This window comes from Diprion similis, chromosome 7 (assembly GCF_021155765.1).
Source record: "Diprion similis isolate iyDipSimi1 chromosome 7, iyDipSimi1.1, whole genome shotgun sequence".
Classification (NCBI taxonomy): Eukaryota; Metazoa; Arthropoda; class Insecta; order Hymenoptera; family Diprionidae; genus Diprion; species Diprion similis.
This window is the reverse complement of record NC_060111.1, coordinates 1409988-1425002: the sequence shown is the minus strand read 5'-3', so window position 1 is coordinate 1425002 and position 15015 is coordinate 1409988. Positions and strand designations below refer to the sequence as shown.

The window sequence follows — 15015 nt, the reverse complement described above, 5'->3', positions numbered from 1 at the left end:
GATAGTAATCGTTAGAATGAATATAACTAGTATCAGTTATATACAGAGAAGAAATGAAATTACATATAGTTTTGTTTGTACAGCGGGATACTTCAGTAAATGTTTTCACCGAATTAAAGGCGAACCATAATAAGTCTGTCGTCGATAAAAAAACAAAAGAAAAAATTTATTCTCAATATGCAGTAAATTCAGCTCAAGGTATAAATCTAAAAATACTGCTCGAATAATAAACTGGGTCTCCTTTTACATGATCCATGTATATATATATAAGCTACTTGTGTCCCTTAAGACTATATAATCATGTAACTACTAAGTGTTCACTGTCTTACCCTAAAATACGTTCTAATTTTTATCTTTACTTTACTTAGGTATGAATACAATAAGGCAACGGTTATCCTCTAAATAAATAAAGACTTTTCAAAAAATGTACATTATCCGCCCCAGCTGGATACCATTATTCATGTATCGTACATACAATCATAGCGCACTCGCCTATAGTCGTAGACGAAAACATGATTTTTCACAACGTTACTGAATACCGTCCATCGTGTGAGTGTGTGTGCATGCCTGCGCGCGTCGTTTGGTTTTCATTTGCGATTTCTCTTAATAATTCTATTTAAAAATTTTGCACGTAGAGAATGTTAGCAAAAATATAATTTAGTATATTATAATTATTATTCATTAATATATATATATTTATATATAGATATATAAAAACTTTGTTAAAATATAAAAAAAAAAGAAACAACGATTTGAGCAAATTCGTATTTCCTATAAAGTTATATACATACACACACATTATAATTATTTTATACCTCACATATATATATATTTATATATATATCGAAATATTATTGTTATTGCACATGGGTATACATAATAGTACCGTTAATTTAGGTATTTCTTTCTTTTTTCTTACAGTGTTTCAACTTCTTTCTTCGTCCCTTAAATATATATTTTAAACTATATTCACATACATAACATATTAATGTCTTCCTGTGGCCTCCACACGTTAAATTTCTGTGTAATCATTGACGTTCGTCCTGCGATAAAATTGATTTAACAAAATCAGGAATTATACGAAAAAAAAAAAAAAAAAATTCTGTACACAACTACGGAGTGTATCGTGTTTAAATATATACAGATATATGAATATGTGTATAAATATTTATTGTACAATTTTTGCGCTCCTAACCTAACGCTTTAGGATCGATTTTAACAAACAAATTTTTCTCCCCAAGGCACTGTAGCATCTAGCAGGTAAGTATGTTTCTAATCAACATGTGTGAAACCATGTCCATAAAATATATACCATATTAATATTTGTTAGCATTTTACAATATTAATATGAAGACATGCTAGTAGAGTTCACGATTCGTTTAATATTGTTGTAAGATTTTGTTTCTCGTCCGGTTTTCATTATTACGAAAAATTTTAACTTACCGTCACTTGTCCCAGTAAAGTAGTGATTTGGTAAAAGTTGTGAATAAAAATTATCAACGGTGAGTTAAAACTATAAGTTAACGAGCCTTCAGTGCAAAAGTAGGGCTACGTTTTTTTTTTTCAACTCCGACGTTCACGTTTTGACGTTAAGTACTATTGGCGATTGAGAAAGTACGACAGCCTGTACTCGAAACTATGATTGAGTAGTTCGTCACGAAGATTAAGGATCAATTATCATATACTTGAAATCAGTTCAATTGCTGTATGATGCAGTCTTTGAAACTCATCGCAAACAACTCGGACGTATACGTGATTTTGAATACTGAACTAACGCGGCACAGTTTTCACCCGTAAAACTGAATAACAACAAACTTGACACAAAGACTATATAATATTGAAGTTAAAATATCAAGCGATGAAGTGTCACTTCAATTATTTATCAACATAACAATCGTTTTGAATTAACGGCGGGTGGCGGACTTCGTAAGAAATACAAGGAAATGAAGATAAAAAATAAAAAAGAAAACCTAACACGTCTTTTACTAATGAGAGAAAAAGAGAGAGAGAGAGAGAGAGAGAGGGAGAAAGAGAGAGTCAAGTCCGTACCTCAATAAATATATCACTCGAAGTTTAACAGATACGTGTAGCTCTGAAGTACGCTCGATCGGTGTGGAGGGAGGGGATTGCTCGAAGTGAAGACGTGAGTAGAAAAAATATAAATGGCGGAGTCTCCGGATCGCGGAGTTCGAAGAGAGCCGACGTCATTGCTTTATCGGCTTCTTGAAGACGACTTCCGGTTTTCGGACGGGCCTTGCAGCCCGGCGTTCTATTCTCAGGGCTCGGTTCAGATCGACCTCAGGCCCCGGAGTCTCCGCCGCTATTTGTCAGTTTCCGGTACTGCTCGGCCGCCTTCCGGGGGTTTGCGTCGTCGCCACCGCCGCCGCCGCGGCGCTCAGCGCCGGAAGCGGGGTCTGGTGACAATGGGCGCAATGCAGACAAACCGTGCAGGCCCCGAGTTTCCGGGCAAGAAGTGCCCGCAGCTTAAGTGCCGGGCCCAACTTCATTCTCATTGGACCCGTCAGGTGGTCCTCGGAAAGAAGCGGAAGCGCAGCGCCGTCTATTCGGTGCTCCCGGAAGTTCTGAAAAATAAATATCAAGCACATGTGGTTAGTTCAGTAGAAAAGAGAAGGGGATAATCAAACTGGCTGAATTTGATTGCTTTTTCTATCTGTTTGTATTATGAAAATTATTTGTGTAGATAAATAATTTATATATTGTATTATGATTTAATAATTGTTCATTCTACGTTATAAGCAGATAGAAGTTATGACTAATCCTGAAATTTAACTCTAATATTTGGAAAAAAGTACAAATTATTATTAAACCTCTTTCGCATATCATTATTCACTTTGGATGTTAATCTGGGAACCACTTTATAATATTTTTATTCAGTGTGACAAGTTTGAAGGTACGTATAACTTTGACTGCTCTACAAACTTGTATTTTTGTTCTTGACTAGTATCTCCATTCTCGATCCATCCCATTAATTCGACAGAGAAACGCCCAAGTAATTTACGATGTGTACATTCATATTTATAGATCCGGCTTCGTGCACACATAACATAAAGAATTTGAACTGCGATATTTTTTTGTCTGGGACTGATATAACAAATTGAGTGAAACCGTGAAAAAATTTTTAAAAAAACAAGAATAAACGCTGATCTGCATAATGGTTCACGATGTTAAGTAAACGGGCGTGAATTTCAATCGACTTAAGTGAGATGATTTTGCTAACCAACTTATAAATCCATTTGCTAGATTCAACAAATCCTATTTCTTTTCGTGTTTTGTCAAAAAGAAGCCGAGGCTAACGCCCTTGCTAATTTATGCTGGTATTCGAGATGAATTCGAACGTACGTAGGACGGCAACTGTGATTACGTACGTACGTAGTGATGAACAACGCGTATAGAACTGCAGTGTGTCTACGTTGTAATTAAACGTCTAAAAATATCGTCTCAGGCGATCCTGCAATACCCACATCGTGCACACAGACACTACATGTATATAATAACAAACCATCGGTCTTGGCAGTTAATAACAATCGTGCGGGAAGACGGGCATCGACATCGAAAACAGCAGCGCCGAGACGCGGCGCAGCATCAAGCGTCGTCAGCATTTATACCAACACCGGGTGAAATTTCTCTTTGAATAGACCACAGAAGGACGGTCGGTCGGTTGGGACACGCGATACATCTCTCAAGGCATACATTCACGTGAGGCAGCAACACACGTCGGTGGCAAATAAATTTCTTCAAGCCGGAGAAAGAGGACCGAACAATTTCATTCACCTGGGGGCAGGAGGTGGGCAGTCGGGATGATGCAGGGGCGGGGTGAGGATACGAGTGCCCCGGGGATCCGTTCGAGAGGAGAGTACCAGCCGGGCAATTAGAAGGAACAGCACTCACGGATGCTGGAAAGTGATCGAGCTGCAGCCGGTTGACCTGCTCCTCGTTTCCTTCGAGGAATACGACGAGACCCTACCAACTGCTACCAACGCACCGACACTCGTTATGAATGAAATATTCCGGGTGTTGTAGCAAACCCCGCCGGATGCTGCACGCAACTACCAACTTACGTGGGCATACGCGATACAGTCGCTCTTTCTCCGATCCAACCTTCTTATTCTCCGGCTAGGCCATACGCACGAACGGCATCGAGCAGCCCACAACCGGTCTCCACAGCACGCGTGTCTCGACCTCTTTGTGTTTATGATGTTGATGCTGATGCTGATGCTGATGCTGATGCTGCCGGTTACTCTCTAGGTGCTGCTGCCTTCAGCTCGAGTGATCGCTAATTACTGCGCCATAAAAGCACTGGATAAGGGTTTCGTTTTATATAACTCATCCTTGGTCGCGGTGGCCATCGATTGCAGGGACCGAACCATTCGACCGGAATTGATTCAGCGGTAAGACGATATCCAACCTCGGATGGGTTGTTTGCGGGCGTTGCTTTAACGGAGCTTTACGATCTACAAGATAGTTGTTATCCTTTGAAACCGACATTTTTCATCGGAAAAGATTTGTCGAATACTAGTTTTCTCCGATCTTTTGGTCAACTGATTTATTACCGGTCAGATTTACATAAAACTTGGTTCGCGGTGATTTTTTTTTTTTTTTTCTTTAACTGTGATTTCGAGTCGATCATATCTCGGTATTTGTCATGACAAAACAACTTGCAAAATTTTGAAAACAGTCCTTCTGATTCTTTCAATGCTGGGTAGAAACGACCGTATCAGATGTCGCAGTTTATAGATCACCGCAAGAAGATGAGATACGGATGCGAGTTGGGGAGGAATGAAGAGGCGGAGGGAGATTCATTAGCATTTTTTGCGAGAGAAGTTATAAGAGGCAATTAAGTACGAGCTGTACGACTGGAGCTCGCCATGCAGCGGCGAGCAATTAGCGAGAGGATGACGGGGGTTTCTTGTACATGCGAATGAATATTAGCGAATTAAGCGAGGTTTATTTCGCCGAGATTTTGCTACGTCCTTATGCGCGTCCCGATGGACCCAGTTCCGAACATGAATCAACGAATTCGGAATTCAGACACCTACGTGGAAAGGAGTTCTCCTCTCTCCTCCTCGATTAGCATACACGCTGAACTCTATGTCAGGTCGCCTCGGGTCGGCATTTCGGTTATCCTGATCTTCGCGAGTAGGTTATGGCGTTATGGAACGATAGTTGCTAATAACGTGTTTGAAGAAGGAGTAATTGATGCCGACCAAGTCGTCCGCAACATACGCTTGGGGGTCTTCGGGACGGAGCCCGAGCCTGTGGAGTTTGGAACTGGGTGGAGAAAATACAGGTTGTCTTCCCGGGTCGCCCGCGGTGCAGCACGAAGATGATATATCCCTGTGACCGCAACTACGTCCGCTGTTGACCCTCGCCGTCGCGGCGCGAACCTATCGTATTAGTTTTCAAGGGGTTTCTTTACTCGGCAGAGGCCTGGCGTGGCGTGGCTCCCGCTCTTCAGCCTCAACTGGTGGTCGCTTCAGCCTGCTTCTCGAACAAACGGAGAAGCCCCCAAGCCTCCAAGACACGTCTACTGTAAAATACGCGCCGAGTGACCATCGGGAGTAGAGTGGAGTGGAATGTTAAAATAATCAACGGGTTCACCTGGGATCGACAGATTTATCGATATACATATTCATGCGTCAGTGCAGACCGGTTGTCGGACGAATTATAGAAACCACCGTACGAAATCTCTTTCGATCATTCGCAAATACTGCGGTTCTCTATGAAATAAAGATATAACTTTTCGAACGTGCTGTCTGGTTAGAGACCGGAATTTTCATTTTTGGGTCGGTCCTGCAGTTGAAGGGGATTTGGGAGGGAGTAATCTAGTAATCCATTTTTACGTGTCGATCTGGATGGTTCAAGTTCTTCTGAAAAGTCTGAAACACCTTTCCGACATTTTACTCGTTCATCTCCGCGCGTTACCACCCGTCACATCAATTACGTAGATGCTGACGTTACGGCCAGGAAGAGCACAATTTCATTCCAGTTATTTCAAACGGGAGAACGTGCGATTCTTCAAGCGATAAGTAATAACTTTTTAGTCGTTCGTTGGGTGAAACAGTCACCGTGTCGAGGCATACGTAAATCTAAGAAGAGTCGAAGGACATGCCTGTGATTGCCACTAAGCGTAAATCAAAATCCAACATGGCACTCTAAGGAACGGTAATTGGTTGGTACTGAAGTGGAAGAATACGAAGAAGAAGAAGAAGGAGAAGAAGAGGAAGAAGAAGACGACGACGACGACCAAGAATAAAGTTGAAAAACAACGCTTTGCGTGCTGCGCTATAGTCGCGCAGGACACCGTGATGGCCAGAATTCCAATTCGTTATTCGCACGCATGGTGTCCTCGAGCAATTATAATAAGTCCTCAAGAGCCTCGCATGTGATACATCAAACATACATGAGATATCGAGAATTTTGTGTTTCTCGAGGCGAATCACCCTGAGGTTTTCCATCACTTTTAAATACACCAGGTGACTGGCCATCTGAGTTTAATCTGTAAATGACTATGTAGGTACACGCATTAACGCACAGTAGCATAACATTCGCAGCTATACCTAGCATGCCAAGAGGTGTGTAAAATCGTTAAATTGGAAAGCAGCCAAGACAGTAAATTTAACCGCGGTGAGATTTGTCTCAGGAAATGGGGGTCAACAGGATATGGCGATCATCAGGCTCTCTCCGCGCTCGGAACAATATCTGCTGAAATAGTTCACGCACAGTAGTTCAGTCAAACCTGCGTACTACACCCGTTTCGCGAGCAAGTTCAGCGAATGGAGCGAAGCTGGAAGAAATTGAATGACACGCAAAGGCTCGGAAGAAGAAAAAGGGAGATGAAGCGGCAGACGGAGCAGGGGGGTAACAAAAAGTATTGTGAAAATGTCAAACGACGTGCACGCGAGGTCCCGCATGTCGATCTCGCCGTGCAAAAAGTACCGCGAAGCGGTCAGCAGCGGCGAACACACAGGTACACCTACCTAAGCGAGAGCGTCTGGTGCAGCTGGATCAGAGGCCCGGGAAGCGGTCGGCTGCAGGAACGTCGGCGAAACGGGGTTACCTAAGGTTAGGTTGGGCTGGGCCCCTGGGCCCTCGGCGGTTGGCTGGGTCGGGTGGGTCCGCGTCGCGACGACGACGCCGCCGCGATCGGCTCGAGGACCGGTGACCCGCCACTCCCTGCCGAGGTCACCCCGCGACGCCCCGCGACGGCGGCTGGTGGGAGACGCGGACCGCATACGCCGCTGGCACCGGCCTAACCAGATCAACATCCCGGTGCTGCCGGGGCCCGGAGGCCCAGAGGCCTGCGTTCCCGGTGCTCCGGTTCGATCGGATCTGGGATCGGTGGGTGACGGGCGGCAGGAGAGAAGCCGCGGTGAGAAGCCGGGAGCCGGTGCGCAGCTTCCGACGTACGTCCGCGGCTATCGATTGTCGGTCGAAGCCGAACTCATAGAGGCGGAGGCCCGTATTTATTGCCTTGAGAAAATTATGTGCGATCGATCGACGATTTGTGTGCCGGCGCGCTGAGGTTTCGTCTTCGTCTTCTTCGACTGCTTCTTCTTTTTCTTTTTCTTCATCTTCCATCTTCTTGTTTTAATGAACTTGGAACGTTTCTTCGCTCGCGGGACCCACGATATCCTGACACACACGCCGCGCCGGCGACGGGACTCTCTAGAGATTTAAGAAGTATAAATATGCTAATGCGGTACGCAGGTTTCGTATGCATGTATATATATATATATATATATATGCGGCACCACACCACCGGCGAAATGTTAATTGATTCAGTTTTTAAATCACGCTACTATGCACCACCTCATCTGCCCACGTATTCTCGATCCTCTCGACTGTTTTGTCGTTTTATTTATTGGTTACCTTTTTCGTTTCTTTGTTGCTCTTTCGACCGACCCCGACGCTGCAACAGCCTTGAAATAATTAACATTTTACGCCCGTTCAGCCTTATTTTATACGTCCACGTAATGCATGCAAAGTTGACAATTCTTTTTCCTTCCTAATTTCCATTTTTTTTTTTCTTTTTTCTCTTCTTCTTTCGAATATCTGTATTTACGACCGAGGTGGATCCTTGGTAAAAGGTTATATTTTAAATCAGTTGAGCAGAATTCCACGGTCTTCAACGTATTTCGTAAAGTTAAGCCATAAAGAGAGGGGCAACGATAACGAGGACTCTCTAAGGCGTTTCAGCTTCTGCTAGAGGAAGTCATTCTCCCGATTATACCGTCGGTGTCGTCGGCACGTCAGCCTGAAGCAAATGGAACACAAGGACGAGGACTACACCTCAGTCCGTCCGGTGCTTGGCTCAAGTTTTACTTCGGCGTAATGATCTGAATCCAGATCCGTGTCTCACTTGCTCGCGGTTACCACGTACGTGGTGTGCTTACTCCGATGACGGTAAAAAAATATTACCCGGACCGAGAAAAAGTGCACGTTGAAAATTTATCAGCAAATGCCGTAAGGACGAGCGTCTAGTATCCAATCGTACCTATACATACGGACAAACGATGATCCGCGTAAAATGTTTTTGCATCGATTTCACAAGCCTCAAAGATTCAAATGTTATGAGAACCCATGCAACCGTTCCAGTTGTAAGAAGCTTTTCAGTGAGACATGAATACGATCGTTTTCAAGAGAAGTGCAGTTCAGGCAGTGAGTGTGGTTGAACGGCGGAAAAAGAAGAGTCGTTTCGCCCTGGTCCCTGTCACCGTATAATTGAGGGACATTCAAAGAACATTAGCGAAGACTAGCGGAGCGAAGGGAGGGCAGTCGAGAGAGCAGGTGGGCAGTCAGGCGTATTAATTGCTCATCAGCAGTAATGAAGGGTTTATAAGTTGACATTAGCATAACTAACTGGTTTCCTGGTAATGAAGCAGCTATACGCTTTCGCGAACACGTCTTATTCATATGATCTGGCCTGGTTGCTGGCTCGCCTCGTGCCTCTCCCGGTTCCCTGATTCTAGACCAACGAACTGACCGTCGCGCCGGTCTGCATGCGACGAGGATATTTACCGAGGCACCTGAACCCGAGCAAACTGCACACCGGAAACGTGCGATGACCATCGTTTAGGGGTTAGAACATCTTCGGCACGCGATTATCCGTTACGAAAACACCCGTGATTCAGTTCTGGTACCGATTATTTCCGCATTCGTAGGCACAACAATTCTCCTCAGATAATTCCATTCTCTCGTTTCGGTTGAGCGAATAAAAATTCTTCTCATCTGTATGTACAATTCGAGTGTAGAGAAGAAAATTTCCAGCCGTTATTGGACTGTGAAAATTTACACCATAAGCAAAGCCGTAGCAAATTGCCAGATACAACGCAAAATTCCACAATGTAGGAATGTGTTGTAAACGAATGTAAGTAGTCGTGGAATTCCAATCATCAGCTCTACGATTTCATATTTCACAAGACTGCACCTAAGAGAAATTCCAAAAGATTTTCAAGTCTTTCAGGTCACTGGACACCCTGTAAACGTCCTTGCGGTACACATGGAGTCATTACGTGGCAATATACGACGTGGACGAGAGAACGGGATGCAGAAAGTGGTGAAGTAGGCGACGAGTAGAAACACGGAAGAACATAGGCTGAAGAAACCTCGTAGAACAACCGCGTGCTCGAGAACACGGTTTCCTTCGAATCGTGTTCCCACATCGGATCGCGCTGAATAGCAGTTAAATGTATTATTATCATACAAGACATTCGTACAGGTACCTTTAGCCGAGTTTCCCATGGACGAGAGAAGCTGCATCGGGAGCTACTCACGAGCTGACGTACCTAAGCTCTCCTGATCCTCCACCCCGCCGCCGCAACAAGGATCAGCGCCGATCATTGAGATTTGTCTCCGACAATGAGCGGCTACCATTTGCTTCATCCATCCGGGTGACTCGACCGCGGTTGCTTCTCTCCGTTCGTCGATCATACGATAAAAGTGATTGACTTTTGAAACGGGTCCAGAAGCTACCTTCGGACCGACTGTCCGACGGCTGCTTCGTTCGATATTTTTTATACATTTTTTTCTTACTCTCTCTCTCTCTTTCTTCTCATCTTCAATTAGCATCACTATACGATGCTCGTTATATCCTACCAAAGGTACGTATACAAATTCCTGCTATCCCGATCACTTCATCGTCATCTCACAGTAAGGGTGCACATTCTCAGAATAGGAGTAGAATTTTTGGCGCTTTTTACTTGCCTGACATTTCTTCAGACTGATAGAGAGATCGAAATGCTGCTGATACCAGTGATACAGACACTCCTGAGCTCTTGCTATATAATCTCCCTGATTTTCAGGGTAGGAGAAGTGCTAACGCACCGGAAACTGGTGTTTGGGGACCACACGTAAATACTGCGGGGGGTGAATTGAATGTTGGATAGAAACGCGGAGGAATCTGGATGCTGGTATACTTCCTAGGAGGGAGAAGAGCTAGGCGGCTAGGTGCGACGGAGTGCGAAGCAAGCACGGCGCGGCGTGGCGTGGCGTGGCGTGGCGAGACTCGGGCTGGTTGGTGTGTCTTGAAAGGCAACCTTGCAATGACCTCAGGTGAACCCGGGTACTCGACATGTGGTGCGACCGTACTCTGCACGGCGACTAGACCTCCGGGAGGTTGGATAGATATCGCGGCAAGATCTACTCTGGTAGGCACGTGAGTCCGGGCTATGCGCAGCACCTTGGACGGCCAACAGTTGTTGCACCGCCGTGGAATTTCACGAATGCGAAATTCGCACCGATATCCCGTACCAAAATGCGCATAGACTGCTTTGCGACGGCGACGGACAAAGCGATACAAGATATCATCCCAAGTTACACGTTGTTCGCCACCAGGATGGTACCTATACACCAGCTACTCGATTCATCGAGCTTGTTGGCGATGCTTTCTGGCCAGGGGGTCGAGTTGACAATAGGATCGGTAGTATTCTCGATCCAAAGAGAGGGCGGGGTCCGCGGGGACGATCCAGGAAACAACGCAGAGCGAAGTGGTGGTGGTGGTGGTCTTCGGCGTTGGTATGTAGGCTGCAGCGCTATCGCTTATCGCTGCAAGCGGACGACGGAGTCGACTGTAACTGGGATCCTGATTCTCATCTGCCTGATGCTGTGCTGCGGGTGGGGCACCGAAAGAGTAGCGAGAGTTAGCGGCTGAACGACATCGATCACCGTCTCCTCGAACGCGAGACTGACATTTTGGTGCCTGACGAGAGGACCGGTGAGCCGATCGTTCACGTGTGTATAAAAGCGACGGGGATAATGTCACGGAGGCTACCTACGCCCGAGACTATAAAAAGTAACGCAAGGTTGCCCGAGACCGGACGATTCCAGGCTGCAGGTGTTGCGTAAATGCCGACGAAGACATCTTGGGTCGAAGAGGTTTTGATTATAAGCTACTAACGGACGAAGACATTTGTGGAATCCCGGTGAGATGCTTGAAAATAATTTATACATCACTTGAATTTTGATAATTACGGAGAAATGACTTCGGCGTCGAGGTGCAGGAAACTCTTTGTCTAGATTTGTCCGGATAGTAGTATATATATAACCGAAATCATGCAGCATGTCCGTTTCGTCTTGATTGTTTTTAAATATCTCGTGCTTGTGCACACATCGTGTTTAGAGAGTCACCAACGAGGATTTAATTGCCCCTTTGAAGAGATGTAAACGCGGTATCATTCAAAGACTTGCGTGTAGACATGTAAATAACTAATTGCTTGTTCGCCGCTAATAACTCTGGCGACACCTTGTACTACTGTCCAACAGAGAGAATAACCAACGGCGTTTTAAACGGAGCCCTGGTGAGTCGCGGCAGCCTTTGATCTTTCGAGACACAACAAGTTCTCCGACAGTTTGGTCGTCGGATCCCCCCTCCCCCATCATGGGTTCTTTGAACCGACCTTTTGCCAAATGCTTCTGCTGCATTTCGGCTCACCGCCATACAAGGATTTCATCTTCAGAGTATCACAGGAAGGAAGTGAAAAAGTTCCATAAATTGAAACCACAGTTTTCTCCATCCAATGATTCGCTCGCGATCAAGCATTGCATGAAGATCTAGGTTGTCCAAGACGTCTGGTTAATATTTCGGAATCGTGAGTTGCAGTATTTACAGCAGACGAGTACCCATGATAAAATCGCTATATCAGAATGGCTTTTGAATTAAGGAACCGGCTCGTAGTAGTTTATCCTTCATTTTCTTCGATCGGTCTCGGTGTTCTCGAGACGGTTTCGAAAACGCCGATTCACAATTTCTGACGAACCGAATAAGCTTTAAGCGGTCTTTAGGAAGCGGTTAATCCGACATAAATGGGTCGTATGATCGTGAGACCTCGCGAAGAGGCGAGGTCCGGTCACTCCTCCGTCAGGCGCTACATCGGCGTACGTGATTCAAGACGCTGCGCGCTGGTCACTTCTTTGACTCGGATCGTTGTTTCAGTCCTAATTGATTAACTTTGTACTCCATGTCGAACCAGCGGAGAGGATCGCTCGATCCTCTCAACGAAGGGAGTGAACGCCGTGCCGTCCTCTCTGCACTCTTTGCTCACGCTCACCGACTCCCGGTCAACCGTGACCCGAACTGATGTCGCGCACTTTCGTGTCCGGCCTACACCGGGTTCACATCGTTGTCATTCCTTTTGTGATCTTCATCGCTCTTCCCGTTACACTTGACGGTTACCGGTCTCCCGGGTATCTTCGATCCGAAAACCCGAGGCAAAAAGATGCTTCATTTTTTCTCAACCAATTAATCTCGAATGAAAGTTTCCGGGCGAGGCCCGAGTCATTAGATCATCGACATTGTCATTCACTGCTTAGAGTAAAAATGGATACTTTTTTTCAAATCCAATTTTCTCGAAAATGCGACGTGATCGATAGACAGCATCTGTCAGCGGATTCGTCTTCGGTATAAAAAAAAGTCACTCGAGTCAGTAAACTCCATGCGTGATGCAGAATCCGTGTAAGACGATGAATATATTCTGTGCCAACTGATCCGTGACCAGCTATGATTGCCGTCAGAGTTCGAGTTGTGCGTTGTACGAAAGAAAATAAGACACACATATCTACGTGTGTGTATATACTCGTACTTTTGTTCTCAAAGATTTTCTCCTCTTCTTCTCACCTCATACCCACACACTATACGGTGGATAAGAAACTCTGCAGGTACATGTAAGAATGCGAGTGCAGCTTTCGAGGAGTCGGTTCGAGTTCGGTCCAAGAGGTGACGTACGTGGCTAGGCAGATCTCATCGTCGTGACGTAACGAGCCGGAGTCTCCCACACACATGTGTCAGCCGGCAATCCTCCGCTGAGTTGTTTAGTTGGGGTACCGGGGAATCGCATCTAGTGCGCCACTGTAGCGCACCGTAGCCATAAGTCAGAGGCGCGAGGCTCCGCTCGTCCACCTTTCCAATATACCTTGGTGCACAAGCCGAAGAGGAGGAGGAGGAGGAGGAGGAGGAGGAGGAGGAGAAGGTAGGAAGGCATAACGCCGCAGCATGCAGCTAAACAGTCCGACCGACCGCGGAGTGAGATATAAACTGTCTAATCCGTATCACATTTTACGCGAGATCAAATCACGCTGCCTGGCAAGCCAGCCGGCGGTGACTACGAGAACAGAAGGCGGCTGCAGCAGAACAGCCCCGTTTCGAACGTGACGTAGGTATCTACCTACCTACCTCCTACCTACCTACCTACCTACTCGTTGCAACAGAGACTCTATAAATATGACAAAGTGTCATGTTCTCCAGCAAGTATATTGCGGCCCTCGATAGTACTGGCAAGGTATTAGGTATTATCCGTGCTGTTACCACAGACAAAAATCAACGGTAATACCTTCACAACTCAACCATTGTATCTATCAGCTCTTTCCATTCGAAGGATTCGTTATCCAGTGACATTACCGCGCTCGTTGCGTGTGGAACACGTACTGATGCTTATAGGACGATGCCGATTTTTACAGTCGAGGCATTGAAAGTCTCCGGAAATTGGTAACGGTTACTATAAACAGTTTATATATGTATACATGTATATAAAAAAAAGGAACGGATTTATAGCCGGTTTCATTATATCAATAATTATAGAAACTGATCGGTCCCAAAGATTATGTGTGTCACCAATTATTAGTTAGCTCTAAGCGAAATATAGAAGAATAATGATTCTGAGTAACGTCGTGAAATATTCGAAACGAGAAGAAAAATGGAAGGTACTGGATGATATCCTCTTACAGACGGTACCGCGGCAGTTGTGTACGAACACAAGTACGAAGGCAATAAAAGCAGAAAAATCAATCGAGCCCGCATTACCATACGTTATTGGTCGGCATCGGTCGCCGTGGGGTCGGACTGACTCAGCGTTGCCATAACTCTAAATAAATAAACCCTAGGACAGATAAATCTGCGTTGCCGTGAGCGTGTTTAATGCAAATGCAATCATGTCCGAAGAGAGCTCCAGACGGTGCTTAAAACTTAGGTTCTTACCGGGCGGAGAGGAGAGCCTGAAGCCGTACGCGGTCTCGAAGAGATATTTGCGGATCGTTTGCCATCGGGCAAGTGACGCGACCCACGCACTGCCCTCGTTGACCCGATCCCATGGCTCCATGATGTGCCTCCCATATGTACGAACAAGAACAAATCGGTTTCAAGGCAAGAACTGCAACGTCGAGGTAATATTCCGTGGCACGCTTAACAGCGGGCGCGTTCTTCTTGCTGCACGGTAGCATGATGAACGCTACTTATACTTATGTTTCCTCGACGGAAATAACACCGCCGCCGTGGCACACGTGCCGCTACGAGTAAACCGTGCGAATGATAAACTGGTATTGTTCGCCTCATAGTCGCGACCCGAGGTTTCTCGAGTAAAGTACATCTGCAGACTGCAGAAACCATCGGTGGTAACAAAGAGCACGCTTTGTGATCCACACGCGTGTGACACGGGTCCAAGAAACATTCCTAGAGTCCGGCTATTGGAGAATTTGACATATAATATCTAAGGTTGTCTAACTACC

At 45.6% G+C, this 15015-nt stretch overlaps 1 protein-coding gene across 2 annotated transcripts in view; it reads right to left on the bottom strand.

The window, feature by feature from the left end:
* Positions 1-1485: 1485 nt before the first annotated feature.
* The window catches only part of LOC124407848, a 74914-nt gene continuing 61384 nt past the window's right edge, over positions 1486-15015 (bottom strand). Inside the window, exon 6 of one of the 2 annotated variants that reach the window (XM_046884379.1) lies at positions 1486-2582. In XM_046884379.1, the coding sequence (XP_046740335.1) occupies positions 2328-2582 (255 nt within the window). In that variant the 3' untranslated portion in view covers positions 1486-2327. The remainder of the gene's footprint in view (positions 2583-15015) is intronic. The other variant, XM_046884380.1, reaches the window with a different exon arrangement.